General features: G+C 35.9%; 1 protein-coding gene, 1 long non-coding RNA gene and 1 pseudogene across 3 annotated transcripts; 1 reads left to right on the top strand and 2 right to left on the bottom strand.

Annotated features, from left to right (window-relative positions):
- Positions 1-1799: 1799 nt before the first annotated feature.
- On the bottom strand, positions 1800-10987 carry Ramac (RNA guanine-7 methyltransferase activating subunit). The gene is made up of 3 exons (XM_046438884.2): positions 10836-10987; positions 3202-3380; positions 1800-2319 (listed from the first exon to the last, which is right to left on the bottom strand). The coding sequence occupies exons 2-3, from the start codon at positions 3369-3371 to the stop codon at positions 2130-2132; spliced, it is 360 nt and encodes a 119-aa protein (XP_046294840.1). The 5' UTR covers positions 3372-3380; positions 10836-10987; the 3' UTR covers positions 1800-2129.
- A 71-nt stretch (positions 10988-11058) lies between these two features.
- LOC124088617 (uncharacterized) lies at positions 11059-17505 on the top strand. 2 transcript variants are annotated; one of them, XR_006850394.2, is made up of 3 exons: positions 11059-11307; positions 11885-11971; positions 13836-17505. It is a non-coding gene; the product is annotated as an uncharacterized LOC124088617 (long non-coding RNA). The 2 variants fall into 2 exon arrangements; XR_006850391.2 differs by lacking the exon at positions 13836-17505 and adding an exon at positions 12238-13807.
- A 772-nt stretch (positions 17506-18277) lies between these two features.
- LOC124089449 (G2/M phase-specific E3 ubiquitin-protein ligase-like) lies at positions 18278-20277 on the bottom strand (annotated as a pseudogene).
- Between the last annotated feature and the right edge of the window lie 2950 nt (positions 20278-23227).

Genomic DNA, 23227 nt, shown 5'->3' with positions numbered 1-23227 from the left:
CTGTCTCAACTGGTCAGTGCCTGGGTTTCATTAGTTGATAGAGATTTTTAATAATCCTTCTACTTTCCGAAGATACTGAGATGAAGTTAGGCCATTTTTTACTCTCTAGGCTAAACATTTGTAGTATCAAGATCCATGTTTATGTAACACCACTGGCCTGTTGTCTATTAATATGATTACAGAAGGGTATAGTAAAAACCTCAAGTTAAAAATTTATTTACATTTCTGGGCTGGGGATGTGGCTCAAGTGGTAGTGCGCACGCCTGGCATGTGTGGGGCGCTGGGTTCGATCCTCAGCACCACATAAAAATAAAATAAAGATGTTGTGTCCACTGAAAACTAAAAAAATAAAATATTAAAAAATTAGGGCTGGGGATGTGGCTCAAGCGGTAGCGCGATTGCCTGGCATGCGTTCGGCCCGGGTTCGATCCTCAGCACCACATGCAAAACAAAGATGTTGTATCCGTTGAGAACTAAAAAATAAATATTAAAATTTTCTCTCTCTCTCTCTCTTAAAAAAAAACAATTATCTCTCTTTAAAAAAATTTTATTTACATTTCTATGTGAATATTTAATTAGGTGCATCCTTTCCAATAAAACCACCTGAAGAAAAGATGACTCTTCAGGAAAAGGGTCAGAGGTGGAGAAATGGATCTAGAGCATGGAGAAGTACCTGGGGAAGTCAATCTCAAGAACCCTAGAGTGGAGTGCTAAAAGAAAAAGTAGATTTAGGAAGTTCACTTTTAATTCCTTTGATCTATGATGAAACTTATACTTTAAAAAAATATTTATTTTTTAATTATACCTTTATTTCACTTATTTATTTTTATGTGGTGTTGAGGATCAAACCCAGGGTCCTGCACATGCCAGGCAAGTGCTCTACCACTGAGCCAGAACCCCAGCCCCGAAACTTATACTCTTAATATTCCTCTGAAGCTCTTTAATCAGATATGAAGGACTGAGTAATAAAATCCAAATAGATCAACTTACCAAATCAATAAATAGACTGACTGCCAAAATTTGGGAGTGAAGTTGCTTAAATCTTTTTAAAATTTTTGTTTTCAATAAAACTTATTATTAAAATTATATGAAGTAGAATGAATTCTCTGAAAGGAAATGACAATATCACTATATTTATAGACGAGGAAGCAGCAAAAGTATGCATCTAGAAATGAATAAAATACTGTAAAATCAACCCAAGTCAAATACCAAAACAGTTAAAACGTAGCATTATCTTCACAGGATTATAAACTTTTGTATAACATGCAAATTTTTTCTCTGCTAGGTTTTAAGTTAGCAAAAAGCTTTAAAACGTTTATATAAAATGATGTGTGCCCTAATCCCATCCACCAAAAAGATCAAGACACTGAACTGAGAAGGAGTTTTTCTTCATTTTACAGCTTATTCTTGATTTCCCGCTTAAAAAAAATATCAAGGGGCTGGAGTTGTAGCTCAGAGGTAGAGCATTTGCCTCATACATGTGAGGCACTGGGTCTGATTCCCAGCACCACATATAAATAAGGAAATAAATAAAGGTCTATCAACAACTAAAAAAAATATCCAATTAATTATAGAGCTAACTCAAACTTGTAGAGAAAGCAATCACAAAAGTACCCTAGGCACATAACAAACAACAAAAGAAATATACAGTTGTTTTACCTTTCAACTGATGTTATGTACAGTACATTATAAGTATAGCTGTGCATTAATGAACTGATTAACTACCCTCTGTAGAATCTCAGAAATAAGAACATCTGAGCATATGGAAATTCCTTTATCTTATAAAGTAAAAGCAAGCATTTCTATTTTGAAGTTTTTATTTACGTGTTAAAGACAGAATTTCTGGAGGTCAAACAAGGAAAATACATCAACTCAGAGCACTATTAAGTAATGAAACAAAAAAGAATCTGAGGTAGAAGGCAAGGAATATAACCCACAATGTTTTTAGGGGAGTATTTATTCCCAGCAACAATAACATCTATCCAGTAAGATTATTTTTTTAATCTTAAATTCCAAAAAAATAATAATCCATATTCTAAATGAATTGAAACTATGACCAAGAAAAGACACACAAACCTTTGTCATGTTAGCAAAGTAAATGGTTTTTCTAAAATACACTGACATTTCTATCAATAGTAACCATACGGAGGCCGTGGGTTGTAACCATATTGTCCATATTGGGGTGGATAGTAAGGTTCTTGTCTGTGTTGCTGGGGATAATTGTTACCCCAGGATCGTCCATGCCACTGATTTGATCGATTGTCACTTGGCCATCCCCGTCTGCTCTCCCTACCTCTAAACTGTCTGTTATCTTGCAGCCTACAATAAAACAAAAAGGTTAAAACTTCCCTTATTAAAACAATCAAACAAAAAAAAGAAGAAATCTATCCCAGTGCATATAAATTCTCAATAGCAAATAAAGTATAAAACATTTTTCTCTACAGAACATATAGCACCAATTAGTCAATACTTGCCTAAGATTTAAGTCATTCTTCCAGCATCATATTGGACACACTTCACAGAGAAAAAGGCAAATAAATATAAACCCAAACCAAATATGGCAGTTCTGGATCAAACTGAAATCTGTTCACTGTATAAAATCAGCATAGTAATTTATGCCTTTGATTATTTTTGAACTATTAAATAGAGGTAATTTCCAACTTCTTTCTAGAATAGAATCAATACTTTTTTAATGGGATCAAGTACAAAGATAAATTGTTTGTTTTTTGGTACTGGGGATTGAACCCAGGGTCACTCAACCACTGAGCCACATCCCCAGCCCGATTTTGTATTTTTATTTAGAGACAGGGTCTCACTGAGTTACTTAGTGCCTCACTGTTGCTGAGGCTGGCTTTGATCCTCCTGCCTCAGCTTCCTGAGCCACTGGGATTACAGGCCACGGCACCCAGCTAAGCACAAAGATAGTTTTTAAAGTACATTTACAAAGAAAATATCAGTCTACAAGAAAAACATAAAATATATATATACACACAAATGAACAGCAAGGGAAAGAATACATGTTGCTGACATAATATTAAAGCAAATATTTACTGGCACTTATCAATGTGCCAAGCACTATTACTAGGCAGTACATATAACCATGGTGAAAACACTGATTGCTGCCTTCATTGTCCTTATCAAACAGACTAAAGCTAACCTCTCCCAAATCAACATCTGCATTTGTTCTCAAGAAATACATACCTATTGCCTCTATTTCTTTGGTTTCCACCAGATCTGCTATTCCATTCCTCAATAATTGGAGGCATTTCAGGAGGACGTTTCAAGTATTCCTGGTACTCTTTATCATCTTCTGTGAATCTATTCGCAAACATCTCTTCAAAATTTGGAACAGCTTCAGAAGTGTCAGTCATCCTGAAATTCTATAAAGATTTAAGATGATTATGTAAGAATTAAAAAAAAAATCAACACTATCTTATCTGATAATGAAAAAAGTCAAGAATGAAAAATTTTGGCAGGCTATTCACAGAAGTTCCTGTGTTCTTTTAAACTTAACACAGATTTGAGACATTCAGTTCAACATTTCTTGACTACTACAATCCAGGCACTGTACTTGACTAGGAGCCCACCATGCAAAGATAAAGAATGCATCATTGCCTCTACCCCGCAAAACCTCCCAGTCTAGTAGAAGAGACAGAGTGGTATAAATATAAAGAGATGAGCAGATGTTAAGAAATGAGGCTGGAAGGGCTGAGGTTGTAGCTCAGTGGTAAAATGCTTGCCTTGCACATGTGAGGCACTGGGTTCAATCTTCAGCACCACATATAGAAATAAATAAATAAAATAAAGATACTGTGTCCATCTACATCTTAATTTTTTTTTTTTTTTTTTTAAGAAATAAGCTGGAGAGATAAGCAGGGGACAAATGATGAAAAACTTTGTATTCAATGCAGGTTTGCATTTTTTCTGGTCAGCAAAGGTAGGCTTAAGATGGGAAGTCTCAAGATCTAATTTACTATTTAGAAGGATTGCTTTTCTAAAATTGTAGAGAATAGATTTGTGAAATTAGAAAACAGGCAGATTACTACAGTAATGTAGGTAACATGCTGAAGGGTCAATCTGAGGCAGGGACTTTGAGGGTTACTCTGAGGCAGGGACTTTGAGAACAGTTTCAAAAGAATTTTAGGAGGAATGACCATTGATGATATGTGGGAGAAGAGGGGAGAAATAAAACATAACTGAGGCTTCTCACCAAATGACTGAACAGATTCTGGTGCCAAAGGTACTATAGGAAGAGGGATGGATAAGGATATATACTGAGTTTGAAGTCAGCTGTGGTACATATGTCCAAAATGAGAGTCAATTCACAGGTAATGGAGAGTAAGAGATGGGCTGAAGATGAATACGGGAGATATCAACAATGTTAATGTTATAAGAATAGGTGAGATTATTTTTCTCCCACATTTTTATTGATGAATTATAGTGGGATTTGTTGTTACCTATTTGTACATGCATACAATGTAACAATATAAATTGGCCAATATTATTCCCCAGCATGCTCCGCCTCCTTTCCCACTTTCTACTGATCTCCTTTTGGTTTTCATGAGATCCCTGCAGCTCCACTTTTGTTTTCTTTTTTTCTCTCTAGCTTCTACATGAGAGAAAACATACAACCCTGGACCTTCTGAGTTTGACTTATTTCACTTAACAAAATGGTCTCTAGTTCTATCCATTTTCCTACAAATGAAGTAATTTCATTTTAAAGGGCTGAATAACTCCATTGTGTATATATACCACAGTTTCTCTATCCATTCATGTGCTTATGAACACATAGGCTGTTTCCATAGTTTGGCTATTGTGAACTGTGCTGCTATAAAAATGGGTATGCATGACTCACTATAGTATGATTACTTTAGGATAAATACCAAGGAGTGGTTATTTGGTGGTTCTGTGCCTAGTCTTCTGAGGAACTTCCATACTGATTTCCATAATACTTGTACTAATTTACAGTCCTACCAACAGTGTAAAAGTATTCCTTTTTCTCCACATCCTCTACCTTATTTATTATTATTTGCATTCTTGATGATTGCCATCCTGACTGGTGTGAGATGAAATCTCAGTGTAGTTTTGATTTGCATTTCCCTAATTGCTAATGACGTTGAACATTTTTTCATGTATTTGTTAGCCATTTGTATTTCCTTTTTTTTGAGAAGTGCGTTTAACTCCTTGGCCCATTTATTGATAGGATTATTATTTTTTTTGGTGTTAAGTTTTTTGAGTCCTTTATACATTCTAGATAGTAATCTTGTCAGAGAGAGCTAGCAAAGATTTTCTCCCATTCTGTAGGTCCTCTCTTTACATTCCTAATTGTTTTCTTTGCTGTGTAAAAGCTTTTTAATTTGGGGAACAAATTTTTACCCCTCAAACATCAGATAGAGCTCTAATCTCTAGAGTATACAAAGAACTCAAAAAGTTAAACAACAAAAAAGCAAATAACCCAATCAACAAATGGGCCAAGGACTTGAACAGAAACTTCTCAGAAAAGGATATACAATCAATCAACAAATACATGAAAAAATGCTCACTATCTCTAGCAATTAGAGAAATGCAAATTAAAACTACTCTAAGATACCATCTCACTCCAATAAGAATGGCAGCCATTATGAAGTCAAACAACAATAAGTGCTGGCGAGGATGCGGGGGGGGGGGGGGGGAAGGTACACTCATAAATTGCTGGTGGGACTGCAAATTGGTGCAGCCAATTTGGAAAGCAGTATGGAGATTCCTTGGAAAGCTGGGAATGGAACCACCATTTGACTCAGCTATTCCCCTTCTTGGACTATACCCAAAAGACCTAAAAAGAGCATACTACAGGGACACAGCCACATCAATGTTTACAGCAGCACAATTCACAATAGCTAGAATGTGGAACCAACCTAGATGCCCTTCAATAGATGAATGGATTAAAAAAATGTGGCATTTATACACAATGAAATATTACTCAGCACTAAAAAATAACAAGATCATGGCATTTGCAGGCAAATGGATGGCATTAGAGCAGATCATGCTAAGTGAAGTTAGCCAGTCCCTAAAAAACAAATGCCAAATGTCTTCTCTGATGTAAGGGGGGTGACTCAAATGGGATAGGGAAGAAGAGCATGAGAAGAAGACTACCACTAAATAAGGAAGAGAGGTGGGAGGGAAAAAGAGGGAGAAGGGGAGTTACATGGAAGATGGAAGGAGAACCTCATTGTGATACAGAATACATATATGATGTTGTAATGAGAAAAAGAAAAAAAAGTGTGTAACATTAGATTGGATGGAGAGAAAGGATGGGAGAGGAGGGGAGGAGTAAGGAGGATAGGAAGGGCAGCAGAATAGAATTGACAATATGATTGATGTATGTACATTCCATGTATGTATTATATGTCAAAATTCATTCTGCTGTCATGTATGACTAAAAAAAAAAAGATTTAAAAAAAAAAACCTTTTTAATTTGATGCCACCCCATGCATTAACTCTTGGCATTATTTCCTGAACTTTGGGGGTCCTGTTGAGAAGTTAATGCCTGTGCCTCTTTGCTGGAGTGTGACATTTTCTACTAGTTATTGCAGTGTTTCTGGTCTAATGGCTATGTCTTTCATCCATTTTGAGTTGATTTTTTGTGCAGTTTGAGGTAAGGTACTAGTCTCATTCTTCTACATAAGGATAACCAGTTTTCCCAGTACCATTTGTTTAAAAGGCTGTCTTTTCCTCAATATGTTTTTGGCGCCTTTGTGTGAATTTGTCTGTATTCTATTTTGTACCACTGGTCTGTTTTAATGCCAGGACCATGCAGGTTGTTAGCTAGATAGCTTAATTTGAAGACAGACACTGTGATGCCTCTAGCACTGCTTTTTTTGGCTTAGAATTGCTTTGGCTATTCTCAGTCTTTTATTCTTCCAAATGAATTTTAGGACTGTTTTTGCTAGTTCTGTGAAGAATGTCATTAGTATTTTGATGGGGATTGCATTGAATCTGTGTATTGCTTTTGGTGATATGGTCATTCTAGTAATTTTAATTTTTTTTTTCAGAGAGCGAGAGCGAGAGAGAGAGAGAGAGAGAGAGAGAGAGAGAGAATGAATTTTAATATTTATTTTTTAGTTTCGGGCGGACATAGCATCATTGTTTGTATGTGGTGCTGAGGATCGAACCTGGGCCGCAAGCACGCCAGGCGAGCGCGCTACCGCTTGAGCCACATCCCCAGCCTTAGAAATTTTAATTTTGCCTATCCATGAAGACCATGGGAGGTCTTCCCATTTTCCAAAGTCTTCTTCAATGTTTTTCTTCAATGTTCTATAGTTTTCATTGTAGAGGTCTTTAACTTCCTTGGTTAGATTTATTCCTAGGTATTTTCTTTCTCTTTATTAGGCTATTATGAATGGAACTGTTTTCCTGATTGTTTTCTCAGCAGATTCATTGTTATAATAGGAATGCTATTGATTCTTGTATGTCAATTTTATTATAACCTAGTACTTTGCCAAACTTTTAAAAACTTTTAGTTGTAGATGGACACAATATCTTTATTTTATTTATTCATTTTTATGTGGTGCTGAGGACTGAACCCACTGCCTCACACATGCTAGGCAAGCACTCCACCACAGAGCTACATCCTTCACCTTACTTTGCCAAATTTATTAGTCCTAATAGTCTTCCAATGGAGGTTTTTTTTTTTTTTTTAATCTTCCAGATTTACGATCATTGATGAGATTCTTTAGAGAAAATGTAGACTGTGTTAAGGAGAACCCTGGAGAACATGAACATTTAAAGAACAAAGTTAAAGAAGAGGCCAACCAGAAGAGATTATCACACAAAGCAAAAGAATAAAGAATGGTCAAAAGTGGCCAGGTAATACAGTGATAGAAAAAAACAAAAATAAGTAGCTGATTATTTTAGACTAGCTGGGATTGATGCAGGACTGCAATTGATAGAGAATTACGCAATTGCAAGGTAAGGAACTAGAGATCTACAGAATGTAGACAAAGCTTAAGAAGACTAGGTAAAAAGAGAAGAAAAAAAGACAAGCTCAAAGTGGTGATACATGCACAACTGTAGTCCCAATTATTGGGGAAGGTGAGACAGGTGTATCCTTTAAGTCCAGGAGTTTGGAGCCAGCCTAGACAACTTTGTGAGAGCCTGTCTTAAAAAAAAAAAAAAAAAAAAAAGCCAGTAGCTAAAGGGTTAATGTGATTTTTTTTTTTTCTCTCTCCCTCTTTTTGTACTCGGAATTGAACTCAGGGGCACTCAACCATTGAGTCACAACCCCAGCCCTATTTTGTACTTTATTTAGAGACAGGGTCTAAGTCAGTTGCTTAGTGCCTCACTTTTGCTGAGGCTGGTTTTGAACACATGAACCTCCTGTCTCAGTCTCCCAAACTTCTGGGATTAAGGCATGAACCACTGCACCGGGCTTATCTCTTTTATGTTACCCAGGATAAAATACCTATAATTGTTTATAAGAGAAAGAAAAAGAGCCAATAAAAAAGGGGAAATATATAAAATGTAAGAGAGATGCGAAAACAGGCAAGGAGAAAAGCATTTAGATGCACAGCTATTAAAATTTAGGATAACTACTTTATAAAGGTATCCATTGAATTCTTATTCCAGATCCTGTGACAAATGACAATAAAACTACTATAAATAAAGATACTGCCTGGGGCTAGGGTTGTGGCTCAATGGTAGAGTGCTTTCCTAGCATGTGTGAGGCAATGGGTTCAAAACAAAGGTATTGTGCCCATCTGCAACTAAAAAAAAAAAAAATTTAAAAAAAATAAAGATATTGCCTAATGTTATAAAAACTGAAATCTATATCAGCTAACTTTTCTAGGCCAATTATGAATTAATTCAACAGGTAGTATTTCTTCACCCATATACTCAGCCTCTAAATATAGGAAAATATTTTGGCTTAGCCTACAGAAGGTCTAATCCTTGATAAAACAAGGTAAAAGTTCACTTTATTTAGTCTTCTTTGACCAAGTACTTGTTAGCATTCCCATCCCCTACCTTTTCTAATCCAAACTCCATGTTTCTACTCTTTGCTTCAAGACTCCTAAAATCTGCCAGATGAGGTAGAACCATGCCTATAATCCTAGTACTTGGCAAGCTGAGGCTGGAGGATCATTTGAGCCCAGGAATTCAAACCAGCCTGGACAACATATGGAGAATCCATGTCAAAAAAAAAAAAAAGGACTTATAAAACAAATTTTATGATTTGAGGCATTGACAGCACACTGAAACTTTAAAACCAGACCTTTTCCCTCTTTCTTCTTGTATTAACTTCTAGACAAAGTTTTTGACAAGGAAATGTTTTATTGGAAAACAGCTTCTTCATTAGTTTGTGTTTTCTCCAAGCCCCCCATTTATAGCTGGTTATGGTGGTGCAGGCCTGTAATCCCAGCAACTCCAGAGGCTGAGACAGGACAATCACAAGTGTGAGGCCAGCCTCAGCAACTTAGTGAGATATTGTCTCAAAATAAAAAATAAAAATGGCTGGGGATGTGGTTCAATGGGTAAATGCACCTGGGTTCAATACCTGGCCATGTGGTTGGGGGAAAATCCATATCTATAACATTTATAATGCTACCCTCATCCTGACAAAATTAAACCAGAATTATTGTTTGGTTATAAGAAACAAAATCTAGATGTCCTACCTTTCAGGCTATTGTTCATGGAGAGTATGCCTTATCAAATATTATACTTTCAATGCATCTCACATTGGCAAACTAAGGTCAAATACCCAAATCCAAGAAAAGAATTTTAAAACAAATTCATAGGAACCACAGAAATCACTATATAAAGATGACCTATACCTAATCCATATGGGCAATAAAATGGTAAGGCAAGGAAAATGTGCTACTCTATTTTTGTGTTCTCTCACAGATCTCCCAAAACACAAGTAAACAAATACCACCTCCTTTTTGTACTGGGGATTCAATCCCAGGCCTCTACCACTAGGAATGTAGTACACCCCAGCCTCCCCTGCCTCTACACTTTTTCCCTAATTTTGAAATAGGAGGCTGACCTTAAACTTGCAATCCTCCTGTCTCAGCCTCCTGAGTCTCTGGGATTACAGGTATGCGTCACAGCACTCAGTTTAGCAGAATTTTTAATTGATCCAAGCATTAACCCATTCCACGGATGTGAGGCAGCTGTACTGTTGAATGTTTAGCTTTTTTAAAAATCTTTGAGGGGGTAAAAAAAAAAAATCTTGAAGAAAACTCTCAAAAGATGGGGACGGAAGGACTAAGTATATAAGGGCCATAGTCAATGAAAAGGTGGGATTAAAAGTGCTCTGAAGACTTCCAACGCTGTGTCCAAAGGGTGCTACTTGCGTTTACCCTGAAGAATTTAGAAGAGGCTACAACACTCGTTCGCTGGGCCTTCAGAACGAACAAGCCAATTCTAGCATTCACAACTGGTATTCCTTTTTTGTTGGGGCGGGGGGAGGTTACAGCCGTTCAGATTTGTATTCGAACAAGACTCATTCACTCACCACAAATAAAACCACACAGAACTTTCGATGCAGGTGACAAACCCAGGTATTGACTAACTAGATGCGCTTTGGCTGCTCTGGGAGATAAGCTTAGTGAAGAGACGCAGATAACTGACTGTACAACTGCGTTTGTTCAGTCCGACCTCAAACCACATCATAAGTTGTTTACCAAGGCTCTGACAGATCTGCTCCATCCCTAAGCATCTTAGCTGTACGTCAGAGATGCCGTGAGAGAAGTGGCTTTCGGTTTAGCTAGTCCAAACCACCTCACACATGGAAAACAGCTCGCCGGCCACACAGCTCCGCCCGCTTCCCTTCTCCTCGTTTCCCCGAAAGGGCGACTAACCCGCCAAAGGCTGTGTCTGTCCAGATCCCGCCGGCCAGCCTCGCGGCGGTGGCGACTTCCAGTCCCACCACACAGGAGAACGCCGGACCCCTTCGACTCTTTTAGGTAATGGAGACTCTCTCCCTGGAATCCCGCAGCCACTCAACTTCCGCTTCCGGCAAGCAAAAGAAAAGGTTGCAGGCAAGTCTCGCGATATCTAGAGTTCACTTTTTTGCCACGCCCCGTTTCCCCCAAGGAAGGTGTGGTATGCAGGTAGACTACTAGTAACAAAGCTGCAGACGCCGCAGTCTATTTATGCCCCAGTCTATTTACGTGGTGGCTGGGCCAAACGCAAGTTCTAGGATGCCCAGGAGGGGCGGGAAAGGCGAACCTACGAAATGCTGGCGGGATCTGTGGAGGAGCAGGCGCGGGGAGCAGACACTACAGGACTATTGAGCGATGTCGCATCTCACTCCCGCCAGCGCGAGCCTCGGTAGTAAGATTTCTGTAGTCCCTTTGGTACATGTTTTTGCGGAAACATTCAAACTTTGCTCCACCTGCAGTGTAGGTGTCCAGCTACCTCCAAGAATCCTGCGTATTTCTTCTCAAATGTTCCTCAGGTGTACAAATGCTGAATTTCCCAAACCTAACGACCGTTTCCCTCCCAAATTATTTCCCAGACCATGCGCGCCTCTTAATACAACCAACTTGGAAACTTTAATGTCTAAATTGGATGCCCTTTGTTTCTATCAGTGGCCAAGTTCTGTCGATTCTAATCCTGCATTAAATCCAGCATCTGTCCGATCGCCCTACCCACTGCCTACACCTAACCAAAGTTCTTACTGTTATTCCTTGGTTGACAGGAATGAAGTACTTCTCATTGATGCCCTTTGTCTTAACATCACCCCCTGCCAACCTATAGATTTAGTTGCCTTCAAGCATGGCTGTGATGTAAAATTATTCATTGCTCCGTTTTGCCTGTAGACTAAAAGCCAAATTTGTTAACTTGGATTTAAAACACTATTTTCTTCTCTTCCCTTTTTATTCTCTCCCTGCACATGGTAAAACAGATCATATGAAGTATTTCATGCATGAACCAGGGAAGATTCCAATTCGTTGAACCTGGGAAATTGGAACTGAAAAGGGATATCCATAGGGTAAGTTTTGCAGCAGAAATGAGCTCAGAGATCAAACAGATTTGTAAAATTTGAGGTGATAGTGAAATATTCCAGAGAATATTTCTAGAGGGTTGACAGAAATATGGGGTTAAAGCTCAGGAAAGAGAGGCTGTGCTGTTAGTACCCGGGCCCTTGGGTGGACATTCTGGATCTAAACTTTGTTACTATTAATGGGATTATTTGTAAATAATATATACTCAGAAAAGTATATATTTCTTTCCTTTATATTCATATATGGCACCTAGGAGATCCTGAGCTTCTGAGAATTTCTATGAAGAACTCAGGATTACCAATTTTCAGGTCTTCAAATGAAGCTATTTCTACTCATAATGTTTTCTTATACTATTATATATTATCAATTATTGTACCTCATTTTCTGACATCAGAAAATAATCTGATCCATGGCAGAGAATATTCTAAATAACTAATACTGAAATTTTTTAATTAAACCTTTTTTGGTGGATATGTACTTATTTAAATTTAGTACTTATTTCTCTGGTATAACCAGAATATTTGGGCCATAATTTAATCTTCGCTTGGCAACTAAAGGTCATAGTTAGAGTATGTTATATATTCCACTGGATAGTAATATTTTTAGGCCTTATTAAATGTATGAGAAAGATTGCCCTTTACTAGTTGATTTGGGGCTGGGGGAATAGCTCGGTGGTATATGCTTAGATTGTATGAGGCCCTGTAGTCAATCTGAAGCACCACATACATATACAGGTTGATTTTGACCAGGCACACTGGCGCCCACCTGTAATCACAGCCACTCCATAGGCGGAGGCAAGAGGATCAATTTAGTAAGACTCTGTCTCAAAATAAAATAAAGGGCTGAGGGTATAGCTCAATGGTAGAGTACCTGTGTAGCACAACAAGGCCCTGGATTCAACCCCCAGTACTGAAGGAAAAAAATGTTGATATTGCCATCTATGTTATTTTATACCTCCACATAACTCTGTGTGTGTGTGTGTGTGTGTGTGTGAGAGAGAGAGAGAGAGAGAGAGAGAAGCAAACCAGAGGGGATTGAATCTAGGGACATTCCTACCATTGAGCTACATCCCCAGTTTTTGGTATTTTTTATTTGAGACAGAGTCTCACTAAATTGCCCAGGCTGGCCTCAAACTTCTGATCCTCCTGTCTCAGCCTGCTAATTGCTGACTTGGAATTTCAGGCATGTGCAACTATGCCTGGCTATTCATAATTGTTTTTAATGGCATTTGATTAGAAAATCAAGTTATAGATGTCATTTTTTTTTTACATCCAGCAGTTTTTATTTTCTATTTATTTGTTTTCAGTACTAGGGATTAAACCCAAGGCCTCACAAATGTTAGGCAAGTGCTTTACCACTGAGCTATACCCCTAGCCCTACATCTAGCTATTTTTTTTTCTAAAAAGATGAGTTTAAACTGTTTACTTTTAAAAAACTTTATTATTTATTTATATTTTATGTAGTGTTTAGGATTGGATCCAGTGCCTCACACATTCCAGGGAAGTGCTCTACCACTGAGCCACACCCCAGACCCATCTAGCTATCTTTAAAAAGGAGAAATAGGCTGACATAAACTATCACTTAGTACAATACCTGGCATAAAGTAAATGTTAGAATATATCTGGGAATTGGAAAAGATAATAGTCAAAATCAGAACTTGAAAATTGGATCATTTCAAGGCAATCCAAACTTTCCCAAACTATACGTAATATACATTCCAGTAATTCATTATTAAATGTCTTCTTCTTCACTTTTTTTTTTTTTTTTTTGGTACCAGGGATTGAACTCAGGGGACTTGGCCACTGAGCCACATCCTCAGTGCTATTTTGTATTTTTTTTTTTTTAATTTAGAGACAGAGTCTCACTGAGTTACTTATCTCCTCGACATTGCTAATGCTGGCTTTGAACTTGCAATCCTCCTGCCTCAGCCTCCCGAAATGCTGGGATTATAGCTGCTGGGATTACAGGCATGCCACAGTGCCCAGCTATTAAATGTGTTCTTCAGCTTGTATTTCATTGTTTGAAGCACAATATTTCATATTCTAGTACTTGAAGCATAAAAACTATTTGAATATCTTATTGTAAAAGTAACAATGAAGCATATGATACATACTATGTAAAAGAATTATGTTTATAAATAAAATCTTCTTCTAATTGGTTTCTTGTAATGACTGTATGCTAATGGCAAAGTCATTCCATTATACTCCCCTTTCCTTAGCATTTAGCATTGAGTACAGAAGTTTCAATAGCTTCTATATAATTAAGGAAAAAAACTTATAAATGCATAAAATAGAAGCCAAAGTGAATTCTCATTCTGGTAATCAAATGAAGTACTTAAAAATTTGCTTCTTCATAGTATAGAAACCTAAATATTACCATGTATAAAATCATAAGCTAGTTTTTGATAACTTTAAGAATCTTTACCTTAAATATTAAAACAGTTAAATGAATTAAGTTCAAGAATATTAGAGAATTGTATTAAAGACCTTAAAATAAAATTCTCTACTAAAAACAATTTTAAAACTTTCAAAACAATGAATATAAAACTGTTAAAACCATTGACAGTAGTAGATGCATTGTAGGTCAACTTACTGTTGTCAATGTGGAGAGCAAGAAAAAACATTTTATTTAGCAATTGAAATATTTAAGAAATACATGTAGAAATCTAAGTATTTTTAGCATAATTCATTTTAAAAATTCAATGTCAATAAGAATTGTGCTGGGGCTGGGGATGTGGCTCAAGTGGTGGTGTGCTGGCCTGGCATGTACAAGGCACTGGGTTCAATCCTCAGCACCACATAAAAATAAATAAAGATATGTGTCCACCTAAAACAAAAAAATAAATATTAAAAAAAAAGAATTGTGCTATAACACAAGTAGAAAAAGAACCATTATAACACTAACCATTGTCAAATGAAACACTTTAGAAAGTAAATGACATACAAGTTTGTGATTTGCCTTGACTATATAGATTAGTCTAAAAATCATGCTACTAATGGAACATCCTTTAAACCACAATATTTTACTTTAAAAGGCAAATATCCTCAGTTATTATTTATACCATCTTATCATTAAGGCCCTGCCTACATATAAAGTAAGTGAAATGAAGATCTGAAATGAAGTTTTTAATCATAGTTAACCCAAGCACATTATCCCTTTCCCTCCCACTCCCAACTCAATAAAGTGAGTATGGTATCAGTTTTAATTACTACTCTAGGGGAAATTAATTAAAACTACAAACCAGAAAATAGGTTTAATCAACTTTTTTGGGTTGTATTGGTTTAGTGGCTTTTAAAATTTTATAAAAGCTATGTAGATTAAGAATAAAATATCCAATTTATCAAATCACTTAAAATGAAATCTGTATCATGAGTTGGAGATTTATTATTATATATTCAAACTCTTTAAAAAAACTATTTTGTGAAGATGTGAATTTGGTGTCAACATACATTATGTATAATCAGAGATGATAAATTGTGGTATAAAGGTGTATTAAGAATTGTAATGCAAAAAATAATGATAATAATAATAAGAGAGCTCATGTATAATGGCATAATAAATAAATAAATAAGCAAAAAAAAAATTGGTTCTGGGATTGAACCCAGGGTTTCATACATGATAGGGAAGTACTCTACCACTGAGCTACATCCCATCCCCTAATGTTTGTTGTTATTTTTTAAAATTTTATTTCAAGACAAAGTCTTGCAAAATTGCCTAGGCTAGCCTCAAACTTGAGATCCCCCTGTCTCAGCCTGCTGAGTAGTTGTGTTGGAATTTCCATTGGTATTGAGATGTGTTGTTTATATCAAATTAATCCTGTTGTTAGTCTTCAAAAATAATAATATATGGGCTGGGGTTGTGGCTTGATGGTAGAGTGCTTGCCTAGCATGTGCTCAGCACCACATGAAAACAAATAAATAAAATAAAAGGTATTGTGTCCAACTACAACTAAAAAAATAAATATAAAAAAAATAATGTATACATGTTTATTGGGGAGAATGAGAATATGACAGTAGTTAATATCAGTTTTGTGTGTTAGGAAAAAAATGTCTTTAAAACATTTTTACCTCCCATAATGATTTACCTATCAAAATGACTTTAGTGGGAAACTGAAACTTTTTAAAATCCATATTTGATAATGGATTAGGAACATTAGATTTTTCCAATTTTTTTTTATATTAAGTACACATATGGGGGAAGATGACTGTAGGACTATATATCTTCAAATTGCTATTACATGATTTCTTGTGACTTTTAGTAGCATTAATAAATTTTTTAAAATAAAAACAATCTAAGAGTTTAAGAAGAATATAGTATTTCTCCTGCATGGTGAGATTGGAGTGGTTTTTCATTTTTTTTTAACTTTATACATTACTTTTATAATAAACTTCCAAGAGCAAAAAAGATAGCTGTGTGATGTTGGGCACCAACTCACCTATCATGTAACCACTTTGATAATAAATAACTGTCAAATTATCCAAATCTACCATATGGTGATTCACAGAAGTTATTCAGACACCTGAAATGATTATGGATCAGACATAATGAATGCCACAGATAGAATACAGAAAAAAATTGTTATGATTAAAGCCAAGTCTTTAAATAGGTATACTTTCTTAGAAAGTTTTCAACTATTTTATCCACCTCAGAAATTCTGTTAAACCTATGGGATGTCAGAGATTACAGAGTATTTTTACAATTCTGCTTTTAATATAATACTTCCCATAGGCATAATCTAATTTAAGTGTGGGTCATTTTAATATAAATCAGCAATCTAAAAATTTACATTTTATAAACTAATTCTAAGGCTGGGGTTGTATCTCAGTGGTAGAGCACTTGCCAGACACATGTGAGGCACTGGGTTCAATGCTCAGCACCACATAAAAATAAATAAATAAAGTTATTGTTTTTAAGTTTTTAGTTAAAAAATAACTAAAAAATAAAAAATAAATAAAACTAAAAAATAAATAAAAAAAACCAAACTATTGCTATCCTAGAAAAGTATACAATAAATATACAGACATCAGAATATATGCCTCTAAAATATATATAAAAAATTTAATCAGCCTTACTGTGTAATTTCTTAAAATAAGAAATAAATTTGAAAATTGCATGAGCTAGAAAAATCATGGCATTCTATAGGTAATCCTATTTTATAAATATAGTAACTAAACAGTTTTTTAAATTAATTAATTTATTTTAATTAGGTATATATGACAGCAGAATGCATTTTGATTCGTTGTACACAATTGCAGCGCAACTTTTCATTTCAGTAGTTATACACGATGTAGCGTCACACCATATATGCAGTCATACATGTACCTAGGGTAATGATGTCCATCTCATTCTACCATTTTTCCCGCCTCTATGCAACCTCCCTATCCTTCCTCCCCTTTGCCCAATCACAGTTACTCCATTTTTCCCATGCCTCCTCCCTCCCCATTAGCATCCACTTATCAGAGAGAACATTTGGCCTTTGTTTTTTGGGATTGGCTTACTTTGCTTAGCAAGATATTCTCCAACTCCATTCATTTACCTGCAAATGCCATAACTTTATTCTCTTTTATTGCTAAGTAATATTCCATTGTGTGTGTGTGTATATATATATATATATATATATATATATATATATATATATATACACACACACACACAGTTTCTTTATCCATTCATCTATTGAGGGGCATCTAAGTTGCTTTCATAGTTTAGCTACTGTGAATTGAGCTGCTATGAACATTGATGTGGCTGTGTTACTATAGTATGCTGATTTTAAGTCTTTTGGGTATAAACAGAGGAGTGGGATACCTGGGTCAAATGGTGGTTCCATTCCAAGTTTTCTAAATAATATCCAACCTGCTTTCCAGATACGTTACACCAATTTGCAGTTTTATCAGCAATGTATGAGTGTGCCTTTTAGGTTTTTTTTTTTTTTTTAATATATAGCATGCTACTATACCTGAATGAGGTCTATACAGCCATCCTAAAAGTATCTATATTGAGGTTTAGAATACATGCATATTTTTTAAAAATCACCATTTTTGACTAGCACAAGTTAACAAAAAAACATTTTTTTTTTGCTTAAGTGACCAAGAAGACATTTCTTTTATGTTCATATCACAAATTTTATAGGGCCAAGAAGCTGGCAAATTTGTCCAAAAGTGATGATTAGTAGGTTTCTATAAATAACAGCTTTTAAAGAAGCATCTCCCCCACCACGACCTCTGCAACTGAAGATTGACCCCTGTGGTGCCCCACCATGAGCTACATCCCCTGACCAAGAAGCATCATTTTGTTCAAAGAAACATTTTAATGTCCAAGTAGTGAGAACTTTCTTCCTTTTCTAGTTTTACAGTGTTTTTTTTTTTTATAGCAAAATCCATATTTTCTTAAAACTTTTTGCTTTGGTGATTGGAAGTGCTACACAGTTGTTACACTTGTTTCCAACAACAACAACAAAAATTCATATGTAGACACTTAGTTGAAGGAGTGGGTTTAAATCCAGCAGGTGGAATGGGAATGCAACCAGATGCAAAAATAAAAATGTCTTTCACTATAGCAGATTTACTATCCTCAGTAGTCTGTAACTATTTCAAAACGTGTATATCAGATAATGGGTGTACTGTAATGGTTTTTATAGAAATATTATCAAGGTTATGTGAAAGGCTGTTATAAAATGCTTCTAGATAAGTCTGAATTTTCTCCAAAATACCAAAAGTTTTTAGACCTCGCTTAAAACTTTCAAAGGATACTTGGACTTTCTCAATTACATTGTAGACAGATATGTTTTTAAAACAACACATATTTTTCATTGAATGTTGTTATAAATCTCAGATATCCAGTAAGCTCCTGGTAGTTTATTGGAATGATTTATTATCAAGTCAGCTATATTCATTGTAGTCTTTATACCAATTATAATTATAATTTGTGCCATGTCGAAGTCTGAAAAATTGTCTTTAGAAATTCTTGCTTTGATCCAGAATGCTCTCTTTCAAAATTATCGTTTTCATTAACATATGCCATTTTAATTGTGTCTGAAGGATTAAGTTTTAGTTTCTGAATCCATCTAGGGCTATATTCTAGGTAGTGGTTTCATTGATCTGTTTTTAGTTTTTTGTGTTTGTTTGAACTTAGAGACACTTTACCACTGAGCTACATCCCCAGCCTATTTTTTCATCTGAGATAGGGTCTCACTAACTAAGTTGCTGAGGTTGGTCTCAAACCTGAGATCCTCTGACTCAGCCTCTTGAGTAGCTGGGATTACAGGTGTGTGCCACTGTACCCAGCTAGTGATTTTTTTGTGTGTTTGTGTGTGTGTCTGTGTCTGTGTCTGTGTGTGTTTAATTTGGAATCTTAATTTTATTGGTATAGTTGGAATATCTTTTCTAAACTTGCTGCCTTGCTGTAGTGGGTTCCAGGTGACTGGGTAATTTAAGTGATGACTCCTCCAATAGTCATTATTTATCACATTATTAGAGTTAGGTATTGTGCATTTTTTTTGCTTTTTTGAAAATCTAAATTGTAGATAATACCTCTACATTTCAAATACTTCCAATTTTGTTCCCATTATTGTACTGAGGAACAGGCTAAATGTGTTCTGCCAGAACCACAACAGTGATGGCACTTTATTTCCCATTTACTGTCAGGTGCATTATAGTCTCACCCTTCTCTGTAACTGCGTCTTTGAACACTTCTGTGCTGCAGAAGCTCTTGATAAGTATTCCCTCTAATTCCCAAGATGCATCTTTTTCAGAAATATGAATTCCCATTCCTAAAATCTCATCACTATTTTTGCATATTGTACCCCTAAAGAAAAACACTCTCAAATTTATTGCTTGAACCTATAAACAGTTTGATGAAACCAAGCATCCTTACAATAAGTACTTCATAATATGCTTTAAGTTGTAATAAGCTCAATAGATTCCAAGTAAGTGGTGCATAGTAAGGCGTCTCTGTAATTACCAATTATACTTATTTTGAACAGGTTGATGTTTCCAATAAGATGGGACAAAATTTCCAGTAACCTGGAAAATACATTCTCTATGACACCTACATGGAAAATGCCAACTTTGTTTATATCAAGATATATCCAACTAAAGCACCAGTTTTCTTGCAAACACCACATTTCAATTTAAAAACTCTATCACCTCCTTCTTGATGTCTCCTACTAAACACCAGAAACTCCTTCTTTACTCCCTGTCATTCCACTTGACATCAACACACAATAATGAAGTACAGTGAAATTCCATTTCTCATGAGCTTTCTTTTCTCCATATTTATTAGGACAGTCATCATTTTTTTTAACAAAACACACACACACACACACACACACAAGAAAGGTTCTATGAGTCACCAGAGTTGTTTTCATTCCTTTTAAAAGGCACACCAAGGAAATTCTGGAGCGGCTGTGTCTTTTTTCCCTTCTTGTACTGCATTATATAATGCCAATAAGCAGCCACACCCAATATCCCACAAAATTAAAATAAATAAATAAATATATATATATATATATATTAGTTTAAAAAATTGAAGTTTTCTTTCACTTGTCTTTTTTTTTTGTACCAGGGATTGAAATCAGGGGCACATGACCACTGAGCCACAACCCCAGCCCTTTTTCATATTTTATTTAGAGACAGGGTCTCACTGAGTTGCTTAGCAACTCTCATCCTCCTGCCTCAGACTCCTGAGCTGCTAGGATTACAGGCATGCACCAACGCATCTGGCAAAATTAAAGTTTTCTTTAGGAAATTTTGTGTGACAATACCATCTTATGTAATTTCTAGTGGGTTTTTTTCAAGTGGTTATAGACATTTTGTCTGATTTATGAAAACCTATTTGTTTACATTGCAGCAAAATGTACATAATATAACATTTACCATTTCTACACCTTTAAGTGTACATTGCAACGACATTAGTATTTTCACATTGTTGGTTTTTTTTTTTAACCTTGTTTTTTTTTTTTTTTTTTTTTTTTTTTGGTGTTGGGGATCAAACTCAGGGCCTTGTGAAGCAAGCACTCTACCAACTGAGCTATATCCCTGGCCCAGTATTTTCACACTGTTGTGCCACCATTACCACTATCCTACTCTAGAAGTTATATCTTTTTTTTTTAATTTTTTTATTGTTGGTTGTTCAAAACATTACATAGTTCTTGATATATCATATTTCACACTTTGATTCAAGTGGGTTATGAACTCCCATTTTTACCCCGTATACAGATTGCAGAATCACATCAGTTACACATCCATTGATTTACATATTGCCATACTAGTGTCTGTTGTATTCTGCTGCCTTTCCTATCCTCTACTATCCCCCCTCCCCTCCCCTCCCCTCTTCTCTTCTCTCTCTACCCCCTCTACTGTCATTCATTTCTCCCCCTTGTATTATTTTCCCCTTTTCCCTCACTTCCTCTTGTATGAAATTTTGTATAACCCTGAGGGTCTCCTTCCATTTCCATGCAATTTCCCTTCTCTCTCCTTTTCCCTCCCACCTCTCATCCCAGTTTAATGTTAATCTTCTTCTCCTGCTCTTCGTCCCTACTCTGTTCTTAGTTACTCTCCTTATACCAAAGAAGACATTTGGCATTTGTTTTTTAGGGATTGGCTAGCTTCACTTAGCATAATCTGCTCTAATGCCATCCATTTCCCTGCAAATTCTATGATTTTGTCATTTTTTAATGCAGAGTAATACTCCATTGTGTATAAATGCCACATTTTTTTTATCCATTCGTCTATTGAAGGGCATCTAGGTTGGTTCCACAGTCTTGCTATTGTGAATTGTGCTGCTATGAACGTCGATCTACATACTGTGGGGTCGGGCTCCAAATTCCTCAATAGGACACCCATAGCACAAAAGTTAATAACTAGAATCAACAAATGGGACTTACTCAAACTAAAAAGTTTTTTCTCAGCAAAAGAAACAATAAGAGAGGTAAATAGGGAGCCTACATCCTGGGAACAAATCTTTACTCCTCACACTTCAGATAGAGCCCTAATATCCAGAGTATACAAAGAACTCAAAAAATTAGACAATAAGATAACAAATAACCCAATCAACAAATGGGCCAAGGACCTGAACAGACACTTCTCAGAGGAGGACATACAATCAATCAACAAGTACATGAAAAAATGCTCACCATCTCTAGCAGTCAGAGAAATGCAAATCAAAACCACCCTAAGATACCATCTCACTCCAGTAAGATTGGCAGCCATTATGAAGTCAAACAACAACAAGTGCTGGCGAGGATGTGGGGAAAAGGGTACACTTGTACATTGCTGGTGGGACTGCAAATTGGTGCAGCCAATTTGGAAAGCAGTATGTAGATTTCTTGGAAAGCTGGGAATGGAACCACCATTTGACCCAGCTATTCCCCTTCTCGGTCTATTCCCTAAAGACCTAAAAAGAGCATGCTATAGAAGTTATATCTTTATCTTTCCAAATTGAAACTTTGTATCCATTAAGCAATAACTTCCCATTTCCCACACCTAGTCCTTAGCAATCCCCATTCTACTTTCTGAATTTGGTTACTCTAGGTACTTCAAGTAAGTGGAATCACATATTATTTTTCTTTTTGTGACTGGCTTTTTTCACTTAATTCTCAAGGTTCATTCACATTGTAGCATTATGTCAGAATTTGCTTGCTAGTTTTTAGGGATGGTACACTGTATTCTTATACCGTGCTATATTATATATTCTTATACCCTTTCATCCATTGATAAGACACTTAAGTGGCTTCTACCTTTTGGCTATTATTAATTCTGTAAATATAGATGTGCAATGTTCTGAATCCCTGTTTTCAGTTTGTTGGGTATATGCCTACAAATGGAATTGCTGTATCAAGTGAAAAATCTGTTATTAATTTTTTGGATGAACTTCTATAGTGCTTTGTGCAGTAGCTGTGCCATTTTACATTCCCATGAGCAGGGCACAATTAACATAATTTACATCTTTGCTTGACCCAGTGATCTGGAGGCAGAACAAACCAGCACAAGGTGTTGGAGAATTCTAGCATCAAAAAGAGCCTTCCTGGGGCTGTGGCTGTGGCTTAGCGTAGCATACTTGCCTGACATGTGTGAGGCACTGGGTTTGATTCTCAGCACCGCATATAAATAAATAAAAAAATAAGAAAGGTCTATCAATAACTAATATATATATATTAATAATATATATAAAATATATATATATATATTTGGTACTAGGGATTCAACCCAGGGGCACTTCTTAACCACATCCTCTTCCCCTTTTTG

Source organism: Marmota monax, unplaced genomic scaffold, assembly GCF_021218885.2.
Source record: "Marmota monax isolate L192 unplaced genomic scaffold, Marmota_monax_Labrador192_F-V1.1 WCK01_AAM20220418_F8-fsc00005, whole genome shotgun sequence".
NCBI classification, from domain to species: Eukaryota; Metazoa; Chordata; class Mammalia; order Rodentia; family Sciuridae; genus Marmota; species Marmota monax.
This window is presented reverse-complemented; position numbering and strand designations above follow the sequence as displayed.

Bases quoted from the DNA above. Each gene is read 5' to 3' on its own strand.
- Ramac (XM_046438884.2), bottom strand. From the start codon at position 3,371: ATGACTGACACTTCTGAAGCTGTTCCAAATTTTGAAGAGATGTTTGCG. The intron at 2,320-3,201 runs GTATGTATTTCT...GTTTTATTGTAG, and splicing joins CAAAGAAATAGAGGCAATAG to GCTGCAAGATAACAGACAGT.